Source organism: Amblyomma maculatum, chromosome 8 (assembly GCF_055883805.1).
Source record: "Amblyomma maculatum isolate TAMU_Amacu chromosome 8, ASM5588380v1, whole genome shotgun sequence".
In the NCBI taxonomy this organism is placed as follows: Eukaryota; Metazoa; Arthropoda; class Arachnida; order Ixodida; family Ixodidae; genus Amblyomma; species Amblyomma maculatum.
In genome coordinates this window covers 120668058-120692270 of record NC_139351.1, presented here as the reverse complement: position 1 = coordinate 120692270, position 24213 = coordinate 120668058, and the positions used below count along the sequence as shown (strand labels likewise).

General features: G+C 42.2%; 2 protein-coding genes across 3 annotated transcripts in view; one reads left to right on the top strand and one right to left on the bottom strand.

The window, feature by feature from the left end:
* The first annotated feature begins 151 nt into the window (after window positions 1–151).
* wls (Wnt ligand secretion mediator) lies at window positions 152–19429 on the top strand. The gene is made up of 13 exons (XM_084577442.1): window positions 152–354; window positions 4124–4435; window positions 5880–6010; window positions 6446–6601; window positions 7737–7873; window positions 7967–8007; window positions 8843–8970; window positions 13012–13109; window positions 13193–13256; window positions 14172–14315; window positions 14392–14475; window positions 17020–17170; window positions 17781–19429. Exons 1-13 carry the CDS (start codon window positions 249–251, stop codon window positions 17900–17902), a joined length of 1674 nt encoding a protein of 557 aa, XP_084433568.1. The 5' UTR covers window positions 152–248; the 3' UTR covers window positions 17903–19429.
* Window positions 19430–20045: 616 nt separating this feature from the next.
* Window positions 20046–24213, bottom strand: part of LOC146182353 (uncharacterized) — a 133754-nt gene continuing 129586 nt past the window's right edge. For both annotated transcript variants that reach the window (XM_084577440.1, XM_084577441.1), the window contains exons 6-7: window positions 21497–21563; window positions 20046–20581 (exon numbers count right to left, since the gene is read on the bottom strand). The gene's annotated coding sequence lies outside the window, so the exon portion shown is untranslated. The remainder of the gene's footprint in view (window positions 20582–21496; window positions 21564–24213) is intronic.

Below are 24213 nucleotides of genomic sequence, written 5' to 3'. Positions count from 1 at the left end.
AAATTATTAATTTTTTCACTGCTTCTTTATTCTGAGCATACTTAAGTTGACGTTTGCAGGGAAATGAAATATCATATATTTTTATCGCCGCTAGTTTTGGTTTTCCTCGGTGGATGGCGACACCAACTTACTCCGCGAGTATGTATGTGCGTGCGGTTTGCAGCCGTCTTCGTGATGTCTGTGCGTGCGCGCATGGCATTGTCAGCGTTGTCTTCGGCATCGGCGCTCAACCTGTCGTAAACGTCAAAATGGCTGGGAGCATTCTCGAAAATCTTAGCGGCCGCAAGCTTGCCTGCATAGTTGCTGTAGTGCTAATACTTCAAGTGGTCTGCTTTCTTATCGGCGGCCTAATTGGTGAGTAACGTCGCCTTGTACGCTCGCATAGGGCGTGCGCCTTACGTCAAATGAATACTTTGCATTGGGACGGGATGGAATAAGGAGCATAACGTCTTTTTATTGTCCGCTTGTTTCAGGAGTATGTTTCCGTGGTATTGTACAGGTTGGAGCGCAAGGTTCTTTCTCCTGTAGCACATAAACGGAGGGGTGGGGATGCATAGGCTGTAAAATTTTGTGGGAAACGATACTCATTCTGAGGAAGAACATCGAATATCGAGAACTTTATGCTATGAAAGCTTTTGGCTAAGGTATTACGGAAGGTGTAAATTTACCGCAGTGCTGTGAAACAGCAAAAAAAAAAAAAAAAAAAAAATCCTATTTCGTCTTCTCGTGCGAGTGACAGGCCCTGAAGAGAACCGCGGCTTGGGAATGTAGCGTGCATTCAGGTGCGTCTCGGAATTTGTATCCTTGAGTGCAGGAAATGTGCAGCATTTGCAGTGGAATAAAAGTTACTTTTCCAGAATCTCCTGTGAGCTCGAGCCACGGACAGTCCATGCATCTTGCGCGCGTCAAAGCCGTGCACACACATGCGCGCGAACAGGAGAGGGAGCACGAAAAAACGGGCGCCTTCTTTCTCGGAGCCTCCGCGCCCTCTCCACTGGCGCCGTCAATTGAAGCTTCAAAGGCTGCCGCCGCCGTGTATACCTGTACCTTAGCCCTCCGTCATGTGTGGCATGGAGAGAGCGATCACCGCGTGTGGGCTCCACATTGACGCTTTTTTTTTTTTTTTTTCTGGCGCCTCTGATTCTCACCGCCCCCCCCCCCTGCACGCACGCACGCACACACACACACACACACACACACACACACACACACACACACACACACACACACACACACACACACACACACACACACACACACACACACACACACACACACACACACACACACACACACACACACACACACACACACACACACACACACACACACACACACACACACACACACACACACACACACGTTCTTTTAACTCGTAGGACAGATTCGTTTTATGTCGATCGTGCGCCAATTTCAATGGTGCATGAAGAAGTACGAATTTCGAAGCCGCTAGAAGGGAATGAATTTTCATATGCCAGAGCTTCAACATTGCCTCTCTCGTTTACTACTTGCAGTTACCTACTCACAGCTTCAAGCACACTTTTAATATTGCTCAGCGATTTTTGTTCTCTTCTATTTGTTTTTATTTTATTTATTTATTTCTTTCTGTGGTTTTACATAGGGAGGTAGACAGTCAAGGACGAAATAGATTTAGGCACTAAATTGTTTGAACCAATGCAGTGGGTTTTGTCTCCTCCTGTAACATGAAGTGAAAGTAGTTCTAACTGCAGGCATATTAGTCCCTTTATGTTTAGAGACGAATGCTGAGTGAAGCGGTACGCAGCTGTGGGCATGAAAGAAAGCTGGTCTGCACTGGGGAACAGAGTTAATTGATGACTACTATCTGTCAAGTTAAATTTTACGTGGGCATCATTGGCTTCATTGAATATGTAAATATCAACTGACAGAACATCACCTATTTTTGTTTGAAGCATGTGCATCAATATTCTGCGCAGTTTTACAGCTGCACAGAATACAGGAAATTGTGCCGACACATTGTGGATCCAAACACATGATCTTTATCCACTTGCGTTCAGGTAGTGGGCAAGAAGCATTTATCCGGTCCACTTTTCTCGTGTATGTCTGCATCAGTTCTTCCAATAGTTATGAAGCAAAAAAATACCTTCAGATTATTTTTTTATTTTTTTTATTTATTTATTTATTTTTTTTGTGTGAGGGGGAGAGGGGAGAGCATTTTGTGTGTTGCTTTTCTCATCACTACTGCCTCAAATCATAGTTGAGAGGTCTCCCGTGAATGAGACCAGCCACTGCACCTTCCTTTGCTCCATAACTGTTCCTGTTCAAGTAGAACCATTCTGACGAAACCCAGTTGGCCCTGTTTGGGACAAGACTGCTTGAACCATATTAGCAAATAAATTATGATTCACACCTACATGCCTTTTTAAACACAGAAAGTGCTGTGGAGCACTTACCTAGGACTGGTATGATCTTTTTTTTTCACCTAGCCTAGTAGCACGTTTATTGAAAAGGGAAAGTGTGTGCATTGCATAGCAGTTATATGTGCTTAAAGTGGAACCAAAGTTGCCTTCACTGGCAATATGCCCTGCCGCGGTGGTGCAGTGGTTAGGCCGCTCGACTGCTGTTGTCGAGGGTGCAGGATTGAATCCTGGCCGTAGTGGCTGCTTTTTGATGGAAGTGAAAAGCTAGGCGCCCGTGTGCTGTGCGATATCAGTGCACGTTAAAGAACCCCAGGTGGTCGAAATTTCCAGAGCCCTCCACTACAGCGTCTCTCGTAGGCTGAGTCGCTTTGGGGCGTTACCTCACTGAGTCGAAAAACAGATGGAGAAACTTCCTAAGCTTAGAATAATGTAGTCCATTGAGCGACTGAAAAATTTTAGTTTGATTGCATAGAGTGTGCTAGTATGGGTTCTCAAACACAAGATTGATCCATTTGATATGTTGCTGTCAGTCTCTTATTTCAGTATAGCTAGTAGTATAGTCGTGCAAATATTTAGACCCTTTAAGTATGAAATTCACTTATCCTATGCTCGGTTAATTTCAGATTGGGCTGGGCAGCTCATGACCACATTAAAATATTTTCTAATTATATTGAACTTCTGTATGGTTTATAGGAAGTTTCATCGAAAATCTGATTAAGGGGAGCATGTGAGTAAAAATATGTTGTGTAAATGTTAGCTGTCTGTTGTCTATATTTCTTTTTCTTATTGATTCAGACATGTGCAAATTTAGTGGACCAATAAAGGAATGTAGAATGTGGGAAATTTGAGTGCATAGAATGTGAATGGATTCGTTGTGAACACACTGCAGACTTACCAGCTTCTGCAGTCTTGAATATTTGCTTACCAATTATTTGTGGCACGTTCTGCACAGTACTCTCACACTTCATTCTAGAACCAACATGTTCTCACACACTACTAATGTCATGTCACTGGAAAACATCAACCTATATAATGAACACATGACATTCTTGCATTGCAGCTTGATATCTGAAGTGGCATATTAAAATACTTCAAGTTTGGAGTTGTTTTGTTGATTCCGTTCTATCAAGAGGTGCCCAAAGCTACATCCAGCTTTTAAGGCGAAAGCCTTTAATGGCTCATGCTGTCGTGGACAAAGTGTGTCCCGCTTTTGCGGCGTTCTGATTGGCCGAGGTGGGATGCTTCCCTACCATCTGCAATGCCACGAACGTGCCAAGGAACGCCATGCAGCAGGAGCGATGGTGTACCGTCCAAACTCACACTTGCCGGAGAAAGTGTGATAAATAGTGCGCCTTTCCTTTCCTGTAAACCAATTATAATTATATGTAGCACTGCAACGAATGCCAACAAGAAGCTAACGATGGGAGGCAAATTATAGGATAGGAAGGGTAGGCTTTCGCCATTCTTCTCTTAAGAGACATATAAGGTACCCTCTAATTTTGTTTTTTCTGCGGTGATATAGTGTTTGGTATCTTGTGCATGTCATGACAGTGGCTTTGAACAAGCGGCAAATGAAAAGCGCAGGAGGGGCTTAAAACAGTATTGTGAAATAAAGCGTTCATATTGATTCTGTCCACCTCATATTTTGGTCAGATTCTCTTTTCCTTTTTTTTTCTCCCGAGTGTTTTGCAATGTATCTTGTTCCTAACTCTCGTCTCGAACAGCTCCAGCCCCGTCCAATGCGGACCAGATTTTGGCCACCATATGCAAGCGGGACTCCCTGCTCCCGATGGGCATGTTTGATGACACCTGGCACGTACCACGGGGCCACGAAGGACAGCCCACCAACTGCACGGTGATCCACGAGCTCACTGATGCATCCCGAACTGACCCGAACCTGACAGCCAACCACATTGTTTTCGCATTCCAAGCCCCGGGGCCCCGGGCCCAGATGGACTTGGCCTACTCGCGTTGGATGCAGAACTTGATTGGCATCCTTCAGCTGGACATCATCCACAGTGAGACCAACCCAATGAGTGAGCTTGCCTTTCCATTTACCTTTTCCCCTTCTGTTTTTGCTCTTCTAAATGTTTCAATGTGAAAGAAAGGAAGCAGCTGGTGAAAAAAACAGTCATTAAATGTAAATAAGCCAATCACTTTCATTCCAATGGCCATTGTTCGGCTATCCTTAACTTTAGATTTTGACGGAACACTCATAGTAATGCAACAGATTTTAGGATACTCAGGTCAACGTTATGTTTGGCCATGAGTTATGGAACGGTGTTGTCATTAACATTCATTGAGAAATCTTTATCAGCCGCATGTATAGCTCTATTCTGAAGCATAGCTCGCTGGGCTTGCTTGTGCGTGATTCGTAACTAGAATCTGTAGAGGTAGAGTAAGGCGCAACTAGCTCGGGTGCTAACTTCCAACAAATTTTATCTTTCTGAAGCAGCATATTAACATACCATAACATGACTACATGCTATTGCATGCGCAAGTGGAGTCTGTATCGTAGAATTGCGAGCTCTGTATTTTAAATAAGAAAAATAGTGAAACGCATTCAGATGCATTGGATACCAGAAGACGCTCAAAATATTCATCACAAGAAAACAGACTCCATTGTACACAGAGCTCCAAGCACGAATGCCTAGCCCACAAGCCTCCCTTTTAAACCCCGCTCCGCTCTCCTCATCTTGGGACCCTCTTTAAGAAAAAGTGAGCTTGCCCTGATTCCCCAGTGCACTTATCCCCTAACGCATAACCTAACGAGAATAGAGGAGGTATCACTTACAAGGATTAGGCTGGGGTGGACCTTACCCATCAAGAATAAGACTATTAGAAGAGGTTAGGCTGCGGCTACAAGGGAGGAAGAAGACCTGCACTTATGGCTAATGGAAAGCGTTGAAAGCTGTAGCTTGCTCTTGTTTCTGGAAGACAGTAATTCACACGACTTACTTTAAGCACCCTGTCCTATGCCACATGGCAAGTCTTCGAATAAAGAAATTTCATGGGAGACGCGACACTTTTGTGACTTGCACGATATAATAGCAATAGACAAGCAGTCCTCCTCTTCCATTCCCAACATTGCACACATTCTCCATCAGCCTCTCATTTCTTTTGTTTTGTCTTCCACTGCGTTATGATTTCTTGTCATGAAGCTGCGCTGTGTTGAGGAAACTTGGCCTGTGTATTTTCGCACCCGGGTTGAATGGGCATCTGACAACAAAAGGAAGACACTCGGCATCACAGTTTTGATTGGCAAACTCATCTGAAGTTATGGGGCACGAAACGAAGCAGTTGCATCTGATGTTGATATTTTTCTTTCAACTGTGGTGCCCTTTGCTGCTGAAGTGTACTAATCTTAGGAACTAATTTCACCTCTGTGCTAGTAAGCTGTATTTGCAGGTTGCCTGATGACTGTCTATTAATTGTATCGTTTTTTTTCTCCAAAATTACTCACGGCACCTGCAACGTAAGCGAGAAACCCATTACTTAGCTTGGAAGCGAAGCTTGGCTACAGGAACAAGCACGACCCTCCGGACAAGTGGACGCTTTTGGCAAAATCTGTTGAAGAGCGCCACTTGCAGTGCGATATAAACGATACCAGGGTATGCTCATTTCTTTGCATTGTTGCATGCTTGTTTTTGTTTACCGAGTGTTGTGTGGCTCTGTGGAAGTGCAACTATTCACACAAATGCAAGCCTTGAGGAGTCGGTTGTATAGATTTGATTATTATGCCGTTAGTTGCTGACAACTTGCTGTGCTTATCAGTGGAAGCTATGAGCGTGCATCGCCAGCCTACCTGCCTGCATTTCTGGTTTGGTTTGTTTTGGCTTGGTTTATGGGGTTTAACTTCCCAAAGCGACTCGGGCTATGAGAGATGGCTGCCTGCATTTCTGGTGCACGAGTTCATACAAACAGCACGAGAATGGATTGAGAAAATACTGTGCACTTTATATTTGTTATCTTTTGTCCTTCATCTTTTCTTGCCCTACTTGTCTTTATTTGCTATTTAAAAGCTGGTTTCGTGGTTTTGTGTGCAGATTTCTGACGGCCACGCCTACAACTGTGATGTCCTCAGCCTGTTTGAGCTGGGAAGCCTTCACCATGACTATTATCTCCTAAATCTGCGCCTGCCACTGCACGAAGGTAGCCCTGGTAACAAGGATCTCAGGGAAGTTAAGGACGTCTGGCTTGTTGTGAGTGACTGTCTTGCCAAATCTCATTACCTCTGACGGTGTTCAAACGTTGGTTTACTGACCGAAATGTTTTTGATAACGATTCTTGTCTAAGGAAGTTGACAATACTAGGTAGAGAACAGGTAAAGCTCAGAGAAACTTTGACAGACTTTTCCCAGTCACCTTTGTCGTGTTAGCGATGCAGATTGTCTGCACTCATCACTGTACCTAACTGTTGGTTTCACTTACGTTTTCCTTCCATCATTGTCTACTCTGTTGGAGTGGCTACAACATGTCAGTTCTGTGCACTGCACCACCTGTCAGTGTCTATTTATTTTCGATTTCGACCAAAACGTCTACAGGTAGAGGTTACCATTGCTAGATGGCTGGCGGTGGTCATTTTGTAAATATGGGCCGAAGTTCTGTTTAGTTATAGGACTGTCGTGGAATATCCTTTAAAAAACACCCAAGGCTTTCAAGCAATCTGCCAGAGCAATTATATGATTTATATCTATTCAAAACTTGCAGAAATCAAAATCTTTCAGTTGTGCTTAAGGTGTTTGCACAAACTATGAATTTGCATTTAACAAATGACCTGTCATTTGGCACCATTGATATGAGTGTGTTGGGCTACATTCTATTAGTTTAGCAAACACCGTACAACTAAGCAAAGCAGACAGTTTGCCCATATAAGTGCATCCTTTGTCAAAAGTTTAGGGCACAGGGGGTCTGCTTTTGAGCCATGTAGTGGCGCTGATTTAGCATTAGTACTGGTCATTCCCATTGGAGAGGGTAGGACTAAAACTCTTCTTACCATCAAGAGATTCGGAACAGTGGAAATGCATTACAAGCTGCACGAAGCCACTCAGAAGCAAATCCCTCGGGCTCTACACTTTTGACAAAGACTGTACCTACCTAAGCCACATGCATTTCTTCAATGCCTGCATCTAGACATAATAAAGCTGCGCAAAAAGAGTGCATTGCAAAGCAGAATGCAACACGAGCATATTTTCTATGCATTTTTTTTTGCTGGGCTTTGAAACTCACGGTAAAACATGGCAATTGATGTCACAATAGAACAGTGATAAAAAATTCAGGGGCATTTCTGTTATTTTTTCTTGAAATTCACGGACACATCATTGTAAATGTTTTGCAGTTGATTCACCAAAATGGTGGCTTCACGAAGGTGTGGGTCTCCCTCAAGACGTTCTTTTTCCCCATCGTTCTGGCCACACTGATTTGGTTCTGGCGACGCATCAGAATGCTGGCACGTCCCCCGCACCTCATAGAAGGGCAAGTTCAGACCTTCTGAAATACGCTTGTAATGTTTCCATGAAGGCTTTTTTCGAATCAGCATTACTTAGCTTTGTTGCATCTTCATTCCAGCTTGCTTCTTTCCCTCGGGATTGCCCTGACCCTGCTGAACTGTGAGTATGGTTTTTCTGCATGGCTAACAGGCTTGAGTTGTGTAGTCTCTGGAATGTTCACTTTTGTTTCTGGCCAAAGTTGATGCATTATAATTGAATTTGACTTTGTGCATTTGTGCACTGAGATAAAACTTATCGATAAGCTCTTTCTTAAGAGTCTGCCCCAGAAGCGGTGTGAAATAAGACTGCAACATTATAGCAGTTGCTCTCAACACAAGGACAACTGCCCAGCAACTTCATTCATTTTTCTGTTCTTAGTAGATGTCGACTGTCTTCGTGCTTGCAGGTTATGTTGATGTTTGTCTGGGAGCAGAAGGCAAAATTATGGCTAGCTTGCCACAGTTGTCGCAGCTACCTCTCTGTAGTAGATTTGGGGCTCTGCTGCTGATCTCAGGTTCGCTGGTTCGATCTTGGCCGCAGCATTCATATTTTAATGAAGGCAAAGTATGAGAACGCCCCTGTGGGTTGCAGTGTCGGCACACATTGTTAATGGACCGCAGGTTATTTTCGTTGATCTGGAGCTCTTATGTACAGTGCCCTTCACAGCCCTCGTGTAGCTTTGGGATGTTAAGCCCCATAACTTACAATATTTAAAAAGTTGTGTTCAATTGCCAATGCCTTTAATTAGCTTTGTAGCACTGCAGACATCATCCCAAACCTGGAAGATGCTGTCTGAAATGATGTGGCATATACACTTTAAAGGCTACGCAAAACATGAGGAGTGTGATTTTTTTTAAATTTTTTTTTTGTACAAAGGGAATAAGCTTCTAGTTTAGTTTGTACGCTGCCTACGGTGCACTTTGAGAGTGGGCGCACGCACCTCTCCTGGTTGCAGTGCCCCTGGAGTTCCTGACCCTGTGGTTCGACATGCCATTCATGCTGCTCATGAGCGACATCCGGCAGGGAATCTTCTACGCAACCCTGCTCAGTTTCTGGCTCATATTTTGTGGAGAGCACCTGATGGTGAGTTGGGTGATCGCTTGGTGTGTTACGCTAGGGGGACACTAAAAAAGCACATCAATTGGTGGTACGCTAGTGGAATACCCTCAAGTTCATTTGAGGTGCTCATTTTAGTCCTGTGTTCAACACGGGCGTAGCACTTTAGAGACCTGTCTACCTCTACATCTATCTATCAGTGAATTAGGGCACTGCAGTTTTAATTGGGGAGAGTGTGTCCAGAACTGTGGTTGATAGTCAAGAAGTATGCAAAAAAAAAAAAAGTAAAGAGCCATTGACTATTTCTTGGCTAATAGTTGCAATCTGGTTATAACAGACTTGGGTATACTATAAGCTCTCGCTGGAGGCACTTCATCGGTGCGTGCCCCATAGTTAGTGATGGATCGCGTAACTCGTGCCTCTGGCGCCGATGCATTTTTTATCACCTCCATAAGAGAAACACTCGCATCGTCCAAAATAGATCCAAGTTCAACATTTCAGGTCATGTAACGGCTTACTCAGGCTGGTATGAACATAACTCACCGTGATGTTTTCATAGTGTCGGGACAGCAATAGGGCTTCATGCAATAGGTTTGGTTGGTTTGGTTTGTGGGGTTTAACGTCCCAAAGCGACTCAGGCTATGAGAGACGCCGTAGTGGAGGACTCCAGAAATTTTGACTACCTGGGGTTCTTTAACATGCACTGACATCGCACAGCACACGGGTGCCTTGCTTTCCGCCTCCATCGAAAAGCGGCTGCCGAGGCCGGGGTTCGATCCCGCGCCCTTGGGAACAGTAGTCAAGCGCCGTAACCACTGCATCTTTGGTGGGAACATGTTACGCAGAATTGATTTAAAAGGTATACTCACAGGACAGGTTATGTTGTGTCGTCGTGTTTCAGTAACAAGGATGCTACTTTTACTGGAAGCAAGGCTTCTGCTGGGCAGAAAAGTTGGAAAATGAAATACAAGTGTGCGAGCACTGTACAATCTGGCAGGTTAATTGAAGCTCATTGGCGCCATTTATTTTGTGAACGTTCTTATATATTGCCATTTAATTCAAAAGGGCCACGAGCTTGAATCAAATGGCAGTAGAATTCTTAGTGCAAGTTTCTCGGCAACAAATGCAACTTTTGGCACCCTGGAAGTCACCGTACCGGTATTTGCCATGAACAAAAGTGGGAGAGATTCGTCCCCGGTGTCCCTTCCAAGCAGTCTTGGCTAATTGTGGTGCCGTCTGCACGTGTGTGCCAAAGGCACCTGCCATTGAAGTTTGACGGTGTTACTCCGGCTGTCTTTTGATTTTACGCTAACTGAACCTTAACGCTGAACCTTAACACTAACTGAACCTTACGCTAACGTCATGGCGCTAACTTGTCAGTCTAGCCCGTCTGAGTGTATTCAGGCTTCTCTTAAACACAACCTTTGCTGCTGTTGGCCCCCAGCCAATGTTCGTCGTTTACTACTAGTTTGAGGAATCGTTGAGGCATGGCGCCACATTGTACAGACCGAAGTACTATGAAAGGGAATACCTTTGTTAGCTTCAGCTAAAGTAGAACTAAATGCTCCCTGTCATAATACCTGTGCCTGTACAGAGGGCATGTACGGATGAACTATGATAAGTGTGGATATCGACTTGGTGGTCTCAAATTACAAATTAGAAGCTTCGGATATCCAGTTATTTCTAAATAGAATTACTTTGTTTGATCCAGCAGCTTCTGTTGCTTTCGTTGCTTTGGGTCAGCTATGCTCCAAACTCTTGAACAAGCTGGGCATCCCCTGTACCTAATTAATCAAATTGATGCTTCGCAATCATAAGAGTGTTGTGTACATTTTGTTGCAATGTTTTTTGTTTTTGTTTTCTTGTTCTGCTATTGTTTGTTCATTCAGGTGATACTAGGACCCACCAGTGGAGATAGTGTATTAAGCGAGGGACATAGACCAGTACAGTACTGTTTTACTAGCAGCTAATCCAAAAAAATGTTGGTTAGCTGGCAGTCAAGTTAAACCATGTGCAGAAATATTGCTACCCAAGGGAAAGTCATGCAAAGATACAAGTTGCAATATAAATGACAGCAGTTGCAGTCAGTCTCCTGAAGAAGCAATTCTTTTTTTTTTTTTTTTTTTTTTCTGAAAGTGGGATGATTCCAGATAAGTTTATAGCATTGATTCATATAATAGACTGTCTTATCATGACGGTCTGCGAGAGTAATTCATTCTATTTTACCAATAAAGTTACAATATAATTTTCTTATTTTCCGTTCAGACAGAAATGAGGTAGGCATCATTAGCACAGTGTGAAATTTGAGGCCTTGTTAGGATATGCAGCTGGGTAGTTGATATTGCTGTGATCATGTGTGTGAAAAAAAAAAATCATGTGTAGTCACATATCAGTTGCGTATAGTAGAATTAGTGTGATGATTCTGAAACCAATTCCGTCCTAATTTTCTGCCCCTACCATTTGTATCTGGCACTTTGTTACTGGCTCAAGCTTAGTGACAGCAGGGCCATGGTATCGCTTCAGTTAACAGAAAAGAGTTGGGATTATTTTTTTCAATTTTAAATTTAAAAAATAATGCAGAAAAAAACACTATACCTGTCCAGAGTATGTTGCCAGCCTTTGCATGTTTCTTATTTTGTTTTTGCACAGGCTATAGACCACCATGCGTGCTATCATGCTTGCTACTGAGCCATGAGTTTTGACTCACATGTATTTAGTTTGAGGAGAGGACTTGACTGACTGCTCAAGTGTCACTTAATCTTCATGTTGTGCACCTCCCGTGGCAACACATATTCTTAAATATTAGCAAGTTTACTCTGACTTCAAAAATAAACTACAACAGCAGTGTGGGTTATAACAAATAATTGTGATGTACAAAGTATGTCACAATTTGGCACCATGAACTTCATGATGTCTGAAAGAATGCCTTTTAGAATGCCTTCATGCCATGATATTAGCACTGAAAATTGCGTCTTAATGCCATGACTCATTGATGTTGTTGAGCTGCATAAAGATGTTTTGCTCTCACAAGAACCCCTGCTTCATGAGGCTCTCTTCAATGTTATAAGGGTGGCAAGATATGTAGACAACTTTCTGATCTCACTAGAAAGGACGACGCGACCATGTGACGAAACTATCATTTTTATTCTAGAAATTTTTTAATGATTGCCCCTCTGTTTAAAAACCCCGTCAAAGTTCTTGATCAAGCCACTTGAAGGCCTTTAAGGCTTTGTTCATGCAGAGGAAGTTTTGTTTCAGCTACATGTAGCAGCTGTATCATTTTCGGTGAAGCTTTGCATAAACCGCATTATGATACTACTGTAGCATTTTTTTTTTATGAACCTGTCATTGCAAGCTATCACGCTTTGTGGCCTACCAGATCAGAACATTTTTAGGATTTCTTTGGTATGCTTTTTATCACGACTAGATTGCAACAGTTGTCAGTAATAACAATGCTTCTTGCCGGGGCAAGGAGTGGGCAGGTTGTTCTTGCATACTTTGTAAAGCAGAAAGTATAAGAGGTGAGATGCACGATGAGAATTTGGCACACAGTGGTGTGTCTGTGGAAAAATCTTCTTTGTCTCATATATTTTACACTGCGTAGTTTACACTCTTGTTTAGCATCGCAGTGCATATTGCTATAAGGAGGTTAGACTGTAAACTAAGCAGCGCTACTGGCTTTTCAGCATTGTGTCTTCCGTACGCCTCCATGTAAAGCATGCACATCTGCTTTTGTGTGTAGAGTGTGTTGCGAGCTATGTCTATGCTTGTGCATATTGTTTTCTTCATTGGCTTTTGTGTCTGCTTTTTTCACGCACGTCTCGCAGGAGGGCCGCAGGGTAGGTTGTGCTTTGCTGATGGTAGGTTGCACGTTTGCTGAATGCACATTTTCAAGGAAAAAAAAAACAAAGGCCTGCATCTGCGGAGGCCTCTTTTCATCTGAAGTGCCATAAATACCATTCTAAAGTATTTGAACGCCGGTATGTTCTTTCAAAAAATTTAGAAGTCTCTTTCTTTCTCTAGGCTCACAGATCGCAGAGTTGATTGATGGCGCTCTCTGTATTGCAGGACGACATTGAGCGGAACAGATTGCGTTCTTACTGGAAACACCTGAGCGCGGTGATAACAGGCTGTGTTTGCCTCTTTATTTTTGACCTCTGTGAAAGGTAGGTGGTAGTGAGAGTACTGATGCACTCGCCCCCTAGTTTTGCGAAAAGTCAATACAACTGACCTGCATCTGGCCTTGCAGGGGAATTCAGCTGAGGAATCCTTTCTACAGCATCTGGGCTTCCCATGTTGGCAGCAACCTTGCTGTATCCTTTGGAAGACTGCTTTGCAGATAGCTTACCAATATACCTTGGTAGACCTGTCTGTGTACCATAATTAATCTTATGTCCATCATTTGAGGGAAACAGACCAAGAAATGTTTCTTGTCGTGACAGTCATTCTGTCCACAGCAAGTGCGATGATGCAGGATTAAGGAATCCTTTGGCTAGCTAAGCTCATGCATTCATTGTAGCATTTTTGAGAAAAGAAAGCATGTTAGTGTAATTTATACAAAATATGTTGCCCCTGAAGTGATAACCTTCAAATACAAACAATTGTGGAAAATATGCGGGGCTCATAACAAGATATATACGAAGGGGACCAACAGTTGCTAACACCAAGATCCGCATAGAGGTTTTCTTTTTTGGTCATAATCAGTGTGAAATAGTGATGCAGTCACGGAGGTAATTGATTAGAAAGTAGAAGAGAAACGACCACATGTTGCAGGTGGTACCGAACCCACGACCTCCAAATACTTTCCTCGGTGTCTGTGGTTATTGTCAGTGGCTGTATGCACTTTCAAATGCACTAAGCCATACCACTGTCCTTGATATGCATCACTGTGCCTGTAACCTATTGGTATCAGTATACCAATACCTTTCATTCATGCACAGTAGTGCGTTTACTTTTAGTATAGTCTTTTTGTGGAGCATGTCAATGTAATAAACCATTCTTTCCTCTGTATGCAATATGCAGTATAATATGGAGTATAATATTTAAGCCAAATTTCGTTTTCTGTGCGCAGTTGCCATTCAACATAAAATTTTCCACAGAACTGGATCATGCCTTCAAAAGTTCCACTGCTTCCTTGCAAACCGCCTCGCAGTTTTGGTGCTAAGGTAGCGTCTTGTGAACAGTTGCCATTCCAACTCAAAAGAAGCCTTGACTTTCAACCTCCACAGCTGGCCTTCATCATTGCAGGCGGTTTGTCGGCCGGCATTTACTTCCTCTTCCTTTCTTACCTGCTATATCGAGTACTTCGCAACATTAGCTTCAAGCGGACTGCTCTGCCAAGCATGAGTCAGGCACGCCGCATGTATTACGAGGTTGGTGTCAGCACGTCTATCTAGGTATTGAATTGCATACACTGGCTTGTTCTCAATTGCTCTGTTTTTCTTGCAGGGCATCATATACAGGTTCAAGTTCCTGCTTCTTGCCACCCAGATCTGTGCAGCCCTCACCGTGATAGCCTACATTATAGGACAGGTTTGTATATCCTTTTCTTCGATGCTGTGCACCTTCTTTTTTTGTTGTTCATTGCTTCCTTCTAGTGTAGTATTTTTCTTATAATGAGGCATGAATTCACACACGGATAGCATCCACTTCAGTTTTGAGATAAACTGCTTGGCAACAGTTTAGCGTGCTTGATGAATGTAGCTTGGTTAGGGCATCTAGAAGGGGAGGTGTGACAACCGGCTGGGAGAAGCTGGCCCCGTCCTCGTGAATTCTGCACTGCATTAGGGCTCCCGTCGGTACGTGCGACACGTATGCTTGCATGCGCAGGAGAAAGGTTGTAGTGAAAATGCACTTTACCGAACATTCAATGTTTTAACAGATGTGCAGTTCTTTAGATATGCGAAAGTTGTATTATGCTAATTTTGTCATACGGTTTCTGAATATGGGGAAACCTAGCTGCAATTTTGGGCGTCTGTGCGAATCTAATGCGAGTTTTCTGTTTTTTAAAAATTTTTTTGAAACTAGTAAATTTTTGGGGTGCCTTTCTAGGGACAATTGCATACCCAATATTTCATGTTTCTTCACGATGAACGTAATAATTATTGCCAGGATCACTCGAGAAGAATATTCTTACTCTCGTTTCTTAGCCGTAGGTGTTACGTTTGAAAACAGCCCAGTGCATTGCCTGCCAAAGCAGCACTAATTAAACCATCACACACATTGTAGTAAGAGTTTCCGGGTCATTTTGACTGCTTGTTCCTTGAAAATTCGCTGTCCGTGCTGAGCCTCATGCAAACAGTGTGAATAAGCTTATTGGACGCACAGTCACAAGACCGAGGGCTCCGACTTTGTTTTTTTTTTCCTTGGAAATGGTTATGTTTGGAAACAGTACCCTCTTTTAATACCGGAGCGTTACTCAGTATTACAACTTCATTCCTTTCAAGATGCGCTTGAATTCATGTTGGATATGTCTGCTGACACACAAGACGACAAAACTGAGTCTCGATAGACTGCTAGCATCAGAATGAAAGTCGAAATTTAAGAGATGTGCAGCACGCCATTAGAAGTGCTACTTCAGCTTTATAGCATTGTTCTTTGCTACATTAGTTGTTTTAAAAGCAATAACTTGCACATAAACTATGTGCATTTGGTCAAAGAGCTTTTTGCCAGTAGCTGAATTGTCCTTCTGTGGTTTGACAGCCATTGGAATGGCGCATGCCCACTTTGTTGAAAATTGTTCTGCACTCCTCATCTAAACATTATTTGTGCCAAAGGAAAAATATGTTGTGGACTCTAGCTTTTGCAAAGCATGCTGCAGACTATTTTTCAAATGAACATTTTCTTGCTTTTGATATTTTTGAAACACTGATGGTTTTGATTCTAGAGATTTTTTTTTTTTTTTTTTTTGTGCTCATTAATATTATTTCCTATCGATATAATCTCCGCTTTCTTCCTGCGTGTGATATGTGGTAAAAAGTCCCTTGGAGTTTCTTTGCTTTATTTTCTGGCTATCTGAGCTCTCAATTTCCCTGTAACAAATGAAAATGGTTGTTAATTACTGGCAAAGCACTTGCAGCTATGCTTGCAGAAGGAATTGCTACTGCTAGCAAAAAAAGCAACGGATGTAAATTACAGAACAGTCAGACAGAAATGCACCTAAGCAGAAGTTGATTCCTTAAAAATGGTCACCATATTGTCGCTTGGCTTTTTTTTATTCAACCAAATGCAAGGGCAGGTTATTATGTGGTCTGCATTTGATGTCAGTGACGGAACTGGCACTTAATCGTTGCAGTAACTGAAGCATGGCTCTTATGTAGTGGTTACGCATGGTTTTGATTTTCCTCGCATGCAGTGGAGACTTTATTGTCATTTAGAAAGTCTCATTTTATCGTAGTGACTCCATCTTTTTGCGTGCTGAATGAGAAAAGCGCATATAGCTCCAGATTGACAGTGCAAAGGAAAACATCTGTGTACCGACATGTTTTCTTTTTGCCCATTTGCATTAGCAGCATTTTCTTAACAGGTGCTCACAAAAGTTTTCTGAACATAGACGTTCAGAAAAAACCAGGATTATCTGGCTGTATAGACAAGCGGAGGCATAGAAGACCACATTGCGCTGGTCACTCGGGAAGTGAGAAGCACTCCGTAGTGTTAGTGGCTGTGTGTCTCGGCTGGGAAGCAGTTAATTTCTTTTTGCATGTTCTTCATGTTTCCAAGAAGTTTTGTGGACATGTTTGCCTAATGACCTACTATGCTCGCATGTGTCACTTTACCTACAAAAACATTCTGCCAACTCAAATTGGAGCACTGAACGCTCCTTCCTAGCACCCGCTAGAACTTCTCTTAGCGACAACAATCAGTCCTCACTCCGAGTAACGAGAGTGATTGTGCTGTTAGTGGGTAGGTTAGGCTTGCCTCTCAAGGTGGCATAGGTTGTGCTCGGCCCACATTAGTGGGACGGAGAGAACGAAATCAACCTGCATCCACTTTATGCAGTGCTGCAACAGCTTTACCGGTGGTCACATTGACTGGCATTCTCTCTCTTTATTACCCTCCAATTGTGGCCGTGATTAGGTCAGTGAGGGTCGCTGGAAATGGGATGACGACATCAAGCTGGAGTTTACGTCTGCTTTCTTCACGGGCGTCTACGGCATGTGGAACCTGTACGTCTTCATGCTGCTGGTCCTGTACGCACCGTCCCACAAGTACTACCCAACGCCTGCTGGTACGTGTGCACAAAACTGCCCATTCTGCATAAAAAACGGTTTTGCATTTACTGCTGAAAGGTGGATAAACTGTTGTGAGCTGGAACACGTTTACTGATGGTGAGCGCCTTCCATGATTAATGTCATCATGTGAAGGTCTCTGTCCCTAATCAATACTCGCAGCCACATCGGTATTAGAATGCAGGCTCAGGTAATAATAATGAAGAAAGATTACATTTCAGTCCAGCTCCACAATAGTCACCAGGAACGCCAACAATCTCAGGATACCAAGAAATTGTTTGAACCGCTGTTTCCTGCTTTCGTTGTACTTTTTGAAAGAAAAAAATGAAAGTACATAAAAAGATTTCTCATTTTGCTTTAGAGTCATACACGCAGGACTGTTTTTATGTGCCGATGTTCTGCATTTCCGTCTCCAATTCTTCGCAAGGCAGCGTATATATGTAAAAAATATTGACAAAAAACTTGTGTTGTCAAAGCATGGTATTAGCCTGATGACAGGACAACGCAAAGCAAATGCTTTTGACACATGGCATCTTGGTCTTTACTTCATAAAGTATAGCGCTCCTTTAAACCAAGTGCATACCTTTGCTTTTATTCTTTTCAATTCAGATCACTCCACAAGCCAGGAAGAAATCGAATTTAGCCGGCTTACCACAACTGAGCCCGTGCCCACGGAACCCACGGAATCGTCTTCTCTGACAGAGTTTGCCAAGAAGGCCGCCTTGGACTAGTTTGTCACTTACGCAGTCAGTCAAAGTCCTCGATTTGTTTCCTCTTCATCCAAACTTTCCAGGACAATCAAGGTTTCACTCGCCCAAAGCCCGTGAAACCAGATGGGCAACTAGGGCAGTGTGTTCTCGCAGTATGTACCGCATTAGGATGTTCCCTGCACTAGAATAGCCTAAAAAAGCATGTAAGCCCCAAGGACATTACGTAAAAGCGTTGGTAGCTCCAGCTGCAAAAAAAGCCTTATAGGCTAGCCTAGGTTCTGCAAAAAAAGAAAAATGAGAGCAAGATTTCACTCGTATGGAGCCTATGCCCATAGTACCTATGGAGTCCTCTTCAGTGGAGTTTACAAAGAAAACTTCCCGTTTATTCAAACATCTCCTTCCTTTAGTTCTGAGTACTGTTTATGATCTTTTTTTCTGTTTATAGCTTCACATTCACATTTTTGCATTTCTTGCGTGGCATCAAACGTGGCTTGATCACATTACTAGATTCCTAAGCATGTGCCATTTCTTGTATATTTCTTGTGCCATGTTTTTTCTTTCTGTAAATTCAGCCATTTCGCTGCCATTCGTGTTGTTGTGCAGACAAGGGGCATTTACGTGTGAATCGTTCCTAATTACCTGCCTGGTCAGGGGCCCTAATGGTGCCATTTAGCGGTGACGTGATTGCGGTGGTTCAGAGTTGTGTTACTTCCTATTTGTTAGTCCACCTGAGTGAATGGTGTTGATCGTTTCATTCACATGAACAATGGCAGCTGTTTGCATACCATGAAGCAGTGTAGTCAGTGTGGGCTAGTTTCGACATCTAAACAGCATTGCGTCAATTTGCATTGCGTTTTTTTTGTTTTTTTTTCTATTACTACTTACGTGAATTTATTCTTCAGTCAACCTTTACAGTCTCGTTTACAAAAGCTTCATTACCATATCATGGATTTTGTGGGGCCAGATAGGAGTTTTTACAGGGTGGTGGTTGTGGTGTCAGAGCGAGTTCCCGGCTTTTGGAAGAGCAGCTTTGAACGATGAACAGTGACAAAACTCTGTTTGTGACATTTGTGAGACCTGTGATTTTTTTTACGCCGTGTCGGAGATTTTTTTCTGCAATTTTTGTCAGATTGTTCGTGACTGCTGAAGTAAGTTGTGCACGTGTTACTACTATGCTGTCCTTGTAGTTCACAATACTCGCTTGCTTAGCTGTGCCAAAGGTCACATGTGTGTTCTTAAGGCTATGTTATTATAGCTGTAGAATGTTCACACATTGTCTGTGTCCTGTGCTGTGTTATAGCCGAGGTGCAATGTTGTCTGCCTGTAATTTTCCACTTGTTTACACTTTTTAGTCTACTGCTGATTGTATGTTTGAATGTTCACTTTTTTTAACTTCATTCAAATCGAAACATAGATGTAAACTTATTTTACACATCACTTGTGCGCAGCTATTCTGCTATGTTTACGTTTGGATATGTTAGTTATGCCAGTACCAGAAACTAATTACGTGTCTGTGCTGATGTGAGCCAGTTTTTCAGAATAAACTTTTTTTTTATGAAACGCTGTTTCATTGAGGCATTGTGAAATTGGGGAAAACAGTATGCAGCAAACCATGGAAGGCTGGAATGGGGCAAAGTTTTAAACGAACTTGCCGGTGCACTTCCCCAGGCGGTTGAAATTTCTGAAGCTCTCCACTATAGACTGTCTCATAGCCTGAGTCGCTTTGGGACGTTAAACCCCATAAACAAGCAAACCATTATTTTCAGTACTTCATCTATAACACATCTCAGCATGATAAAACAGCCTTGTATATGTTACAAAACAGCAGTGGGCCTATAATGGTTCTTTTGTGTAATGCTGGTTTAGTGGCGCAAAAAATGCCCTTGTAAAGTATGATTCATACTGATTCAGACTTGACAAGGAACTTGACTGCTACACGCTCGTAGTCTTGAATTCTTCCACTTCATGAATCAGGCCAGCTGATTTTTCCAGTTTAAGCTTGCAGGGCTGTCTGAAGCAATTTACCTTTTTGTGAAATGTCTCCTTAACATGTAGGCTGAGCAAGGAAAACTTCACCATGCTCCATCTTCCTCCACGAAGAAATGACTGAAATAGATGCATATATCCTACACTTCATCCCAAGAGGCATCTGCTGCAAGTCCCACCAGGTGAAGTTTTTATTACTAAATGTGCAGACTTTCTCTGGAAAAGTTTGGTTGGTGCAGTAACACAAATGTCAATATGAAACAGCACTAATGAAGTATATACGCATCACATTTGTTAGAGCGCAACACACTCAAGCACACCTTCATGCATAGTAACACGCTTGATTACGACCTGAACAGATTTATTAACAAAGTGTACAAAGAAATACCATCTCTGAGTATGTTTGTGTAAAGTATTTTCTCTTTTTCTCGCGCTAACTCTTCAACTCCCCCCGTCGTAAGGCACTTGTGTCATTTTCATAATTGCACCCTGAGATGCGTCGAGGTTGTGGGAAATATGTACATGCAATTCGAAAAAGTTACAGCACCATTAGGGAGGTTAGTGCACGGCAGTCCCGTTTGGTCCTCACGGTCCGTAACAAACAGCAATGAAATGTCGCATTAAGGTCTTGTTGTTTTTAGTGATTAGAAGGTCTTCGTTTGTTGGCTCTTGAAACAGATGCGTAGGTTCAGATGCCAGTGTTAGGGGTACTATCTGTAATAAAAAATGCAAACAAAAAGAAGTCTGTTAATGCGGACATAGCCAGCAAAGAAGGAACAGTGCAGACAAGCACCTGTATACAGACTAAGAAAAAGATGGTGAAAAAGTTGCAATGTACTGTCTTATTCATTCCTTAGAGCCCAGTTGTTCTTACTTGTGCCATCTAGCTGAACACTGCGCATTTTTGCAGTTACTGTACTAAATATGGCACATTGCACGACCTTGTTTGTTTTCCCCTTTGCTAAGCGAATTTTGTATGGTCGCCACTCTTGACACTCATGCCACTGTGGGTAAACTGCCCTGCTCGGGACTTTTGGGCCTGTCCTTACATGCCAACTACTGCAAGGGTGCTTTGATAAATGATCCGTTGTGTTGTCGCATAGAAAATCCTATGGGCGCTTAAGCTCTTAAACTTTGGACATCCTGTACATGTCCATGGGATGCTCAAAGGAGATTTAATATCTTTTGGGGGGGAGGTATGCAGCACAGTGTTTGAGTGGTAGCGTAACAGTCGTAAAGAAGCAAACAATGAAAACATTTCAACATGATTACATATTCGAAAAGCTTGCATTTGTATGGTTATCAATTTCACGTAAAGTAAATTACTAACAGTGCAGAGTTGTGGGCATGTAAGAGCAGACGTTGCTGCAAGGCCTCATACTAGATGTAGATAAAATACTGTTGTACAGCTTGGTTACTGTCAACTGCTACAGCAACACCATACGTTACTGCAGCAATCCTGCACGTTTGTAAGCCAGATTAAAGTTGTAAAGGCTAGTCTCCTGCTCTACCCACATAGTAGTGTCATCTTCTTGCATGCAGGATGCATTCCGCAGAGGCAAAAAGGCGCACCATGGCATGCACTGCTAGTATAGTAGGAAGGAGTGAACGAAAAACTTTGGTACTTACCATAGACAAAAATTGGTGTCGCTCGAGCACCACTTCAACATTTACACACTATGACAGCCGGCATCTGCTGCAAAAGAAGCAATATGGAGAATTGGAATCAGCATTTTTGGTTACTAGTGCTAATGAGTATGGTTCTTGCCAACACCTATGACTTCAGCCTGCTCGCCAAATGAACACTGCTAGCACCTAGATGTCTAAGTCAGCTGCTTGAAGCAATTCTTTGTTATGCATTCAGCTTTGTGCGAAGTTGTGGATACTGAAGAAATTCATGATTTGCAGAGTCTATCACTAGGTTCTCTTGAGATGTAACAAGTATTACTGCACTCTTCTCGTGTTGGAAACTATTCCTGTTGTTCTTGCCATAATAGGGAGAGCAGAATTTCTAGCATATCTAACAACACTAAAAATTTTCAGTTTTAGACTTGTGAGGTTATAACACGCAGTTGAACATTACAGTGACTTGGAGAGGATTTTCTGATATGCCCCCTTATGGCAGAGATTTCATATTTGTGGGAAACATTGAACTCTGAAAGAAAAAAACAAGGGGAAAATGTCTATTTTCCAGAAATAATGGAAACATCGATATTAAAATGACAATGCACAGATCATTCATATCCTGATGATCATAACCTAAAATATTTCAAGGTTTCACTGCCACTCACTCATATGTGGTACTGATGACGAATAAGTTTGTTTGCACTCTTAGATATGGGGAATCAAAAACTGCATGTGCGGAGCTACACTGAAATTTGCTTAAGTGGCCACTGGAACATCACCTATTCGATCTCTGTATGAAAGTTTTCAAGTATACCACCAGCTTACACTCTCTCCAGAAGCAGAACTGGTGAAGTGAAATCAGAGTATCCTATCAAAAGCTGGAAGGATAAGTACGTGTAATATTAAGATGTGTGTGTTGAGAAATTACTCCATAGTTCCTGGAGGGGCGGGGTGAGACACTGATACAAATGATATGTATGTATGAAATGTTGGACAGCTGTGTGGACATGAACTGATACTGGCTGAATGCCTTCAAGCTTTAAAGCATGCATTCGAGCTATTTGCACTCAGTATGCAGGCGGCTCTCATTTGGTTGTTGAATAGTATAACAGCTGAATGGGGCAGGCAGTAGCAAAAATTCTAGAAGAATATAAAGAACTTTAATCGTTGTGTATGTGTTACAATACACGAGAGCGTGCGGATACAATCGCACTTTGTTTCACTTTCATCACCACAATCAGTGCTAATAAGTGGCTGTAAATTTTGTTTAAAAATTAGATATAAAAGTTGCTGTAATGTTGCCACGACCGAAACGGACTGCAGTCCCTCTACTTTACTTGGGGAAGCAATTTTTTGCGCATAGATATGCAGTAGCAAAGAAGTAGCAGCTGTTTATTATGTCCTGTTTTAAATTTTTTATCACATTCTTATGTAGAACAGAACTGCACATGGTTTGTCATTTAATGCGTCATCACTAACTGAAAGGTGCACCTGATGTAATGGTAACTCACAAATGTTTTGTAACTGAAACATAGTACTTACTGAATGCACTTTTTTCATGGCATCTTTTTCTTTTTTTTTGACGCAACCATTCATTACAGTTTAGATCTTCAGTGGGATCATTTTTCAGTACCTCATTCTTTTTTTTTTTTCTGCTCCTCTGGAAGACCACTAAAAAGATTTTCTTTCCAAAATTCTCATCTCTTTTCGAACCCCCCAATCACTATGCATGAGCAAGAACAATCTGTCATGCTACATGGATGTTAATCAAAAGCAAGATGCACTGATTATTGACTCCTCCACTGCAATGAAAACTGAAATTACAAATGCGTATTTTGCGTGAATGCCAATTAGTTACGGAAATGGCTCTGTAAATATTTTTGGTGGCATGAACTGCCAGAATGTGTGCTTATTCTTTGCCATTGTTGCCCACTGTATTCAAACCACAACCGGCTTTATTACTAAGTAATAAAGCCGGTCATGACTCGAACTGCCCTAAAACATGCGATTAAAGTTTTGCTGCATTGCACACTGGTGCTCATGAGGACAGGAAACTAAAAAGGTGTTTAATGTTTTGAAATTGTATTAAAGTGCATTAAGTGCAAAAAGCATTAAAGTAGTATTGATCAGTTTCACCATATGGTGGAACGGCAGCATTGAAAAACACTATGCATGTGTGCTCAGATGAACTGCACAAACAAGTGAGTCAAGTTCTTGAAGGATTAAAGGCATTAGTTTTTGCAGTGTTTTCTTCCTTTGGAATGATGCAAAATAATGTCAGTGAAGGGTGATTCTCACGTGGAGTTGCCTAAACCCAGTGAATTACCTATAATTTCTTTTGTTTCAGCAGCGTATGATGCAGCTTACGAATTGAGACAGCAGTGGTGAGGTCACTTGAGGGATATGAGAACCGATATAGTATTAGCCACATTTTTTCATTTTTTGACATTAAAGCTCTTGCATAAGGTTAAAGTAAGAAGCTGAAAGGAATTAAAGTAAAGCAGTGGTCTTATAGCAGACTCAACATTGTTTCAACAAGGACTGTGATGTCACAGTCATGTTGAAACAATGTTAATCATTTGGCAGTTGAGATCACAACGGAAGCAGCTTCAATAAAAGATTGATATTGCTGACTGAAAATTATAACCCCTGATTATTCAGCCTTTTTCATGCTACCATGGCATGCCTTATAGAGGCAATGTATTGGAGTGCCTCAAATT

Bases quoted from the DNA above. Each gene is read 5' to 3' on its own strand.
- wls (XM_084577442.1), top strand. From the start codon at position 249: ATGGCTGGGAGCATTCTCGAAAATCTTAGCGGCCGCAAGCTTGCCTGC. The intron at 6,602-7,736 runs GTGAGTGACTGT...AATGTTTTGCAG, and splicing joins TTAAGGACGTCTGGCTTGTT to TTGATTCACCAAAATGGTGG. The intron at 13,110-13,192 runs GTAGGTGGTAGT...CTGGCCTTGCAG, and splicing joins ATTTTTGACCTCTGTGAAAG to GGGAATTCAGCTGAGGAATC.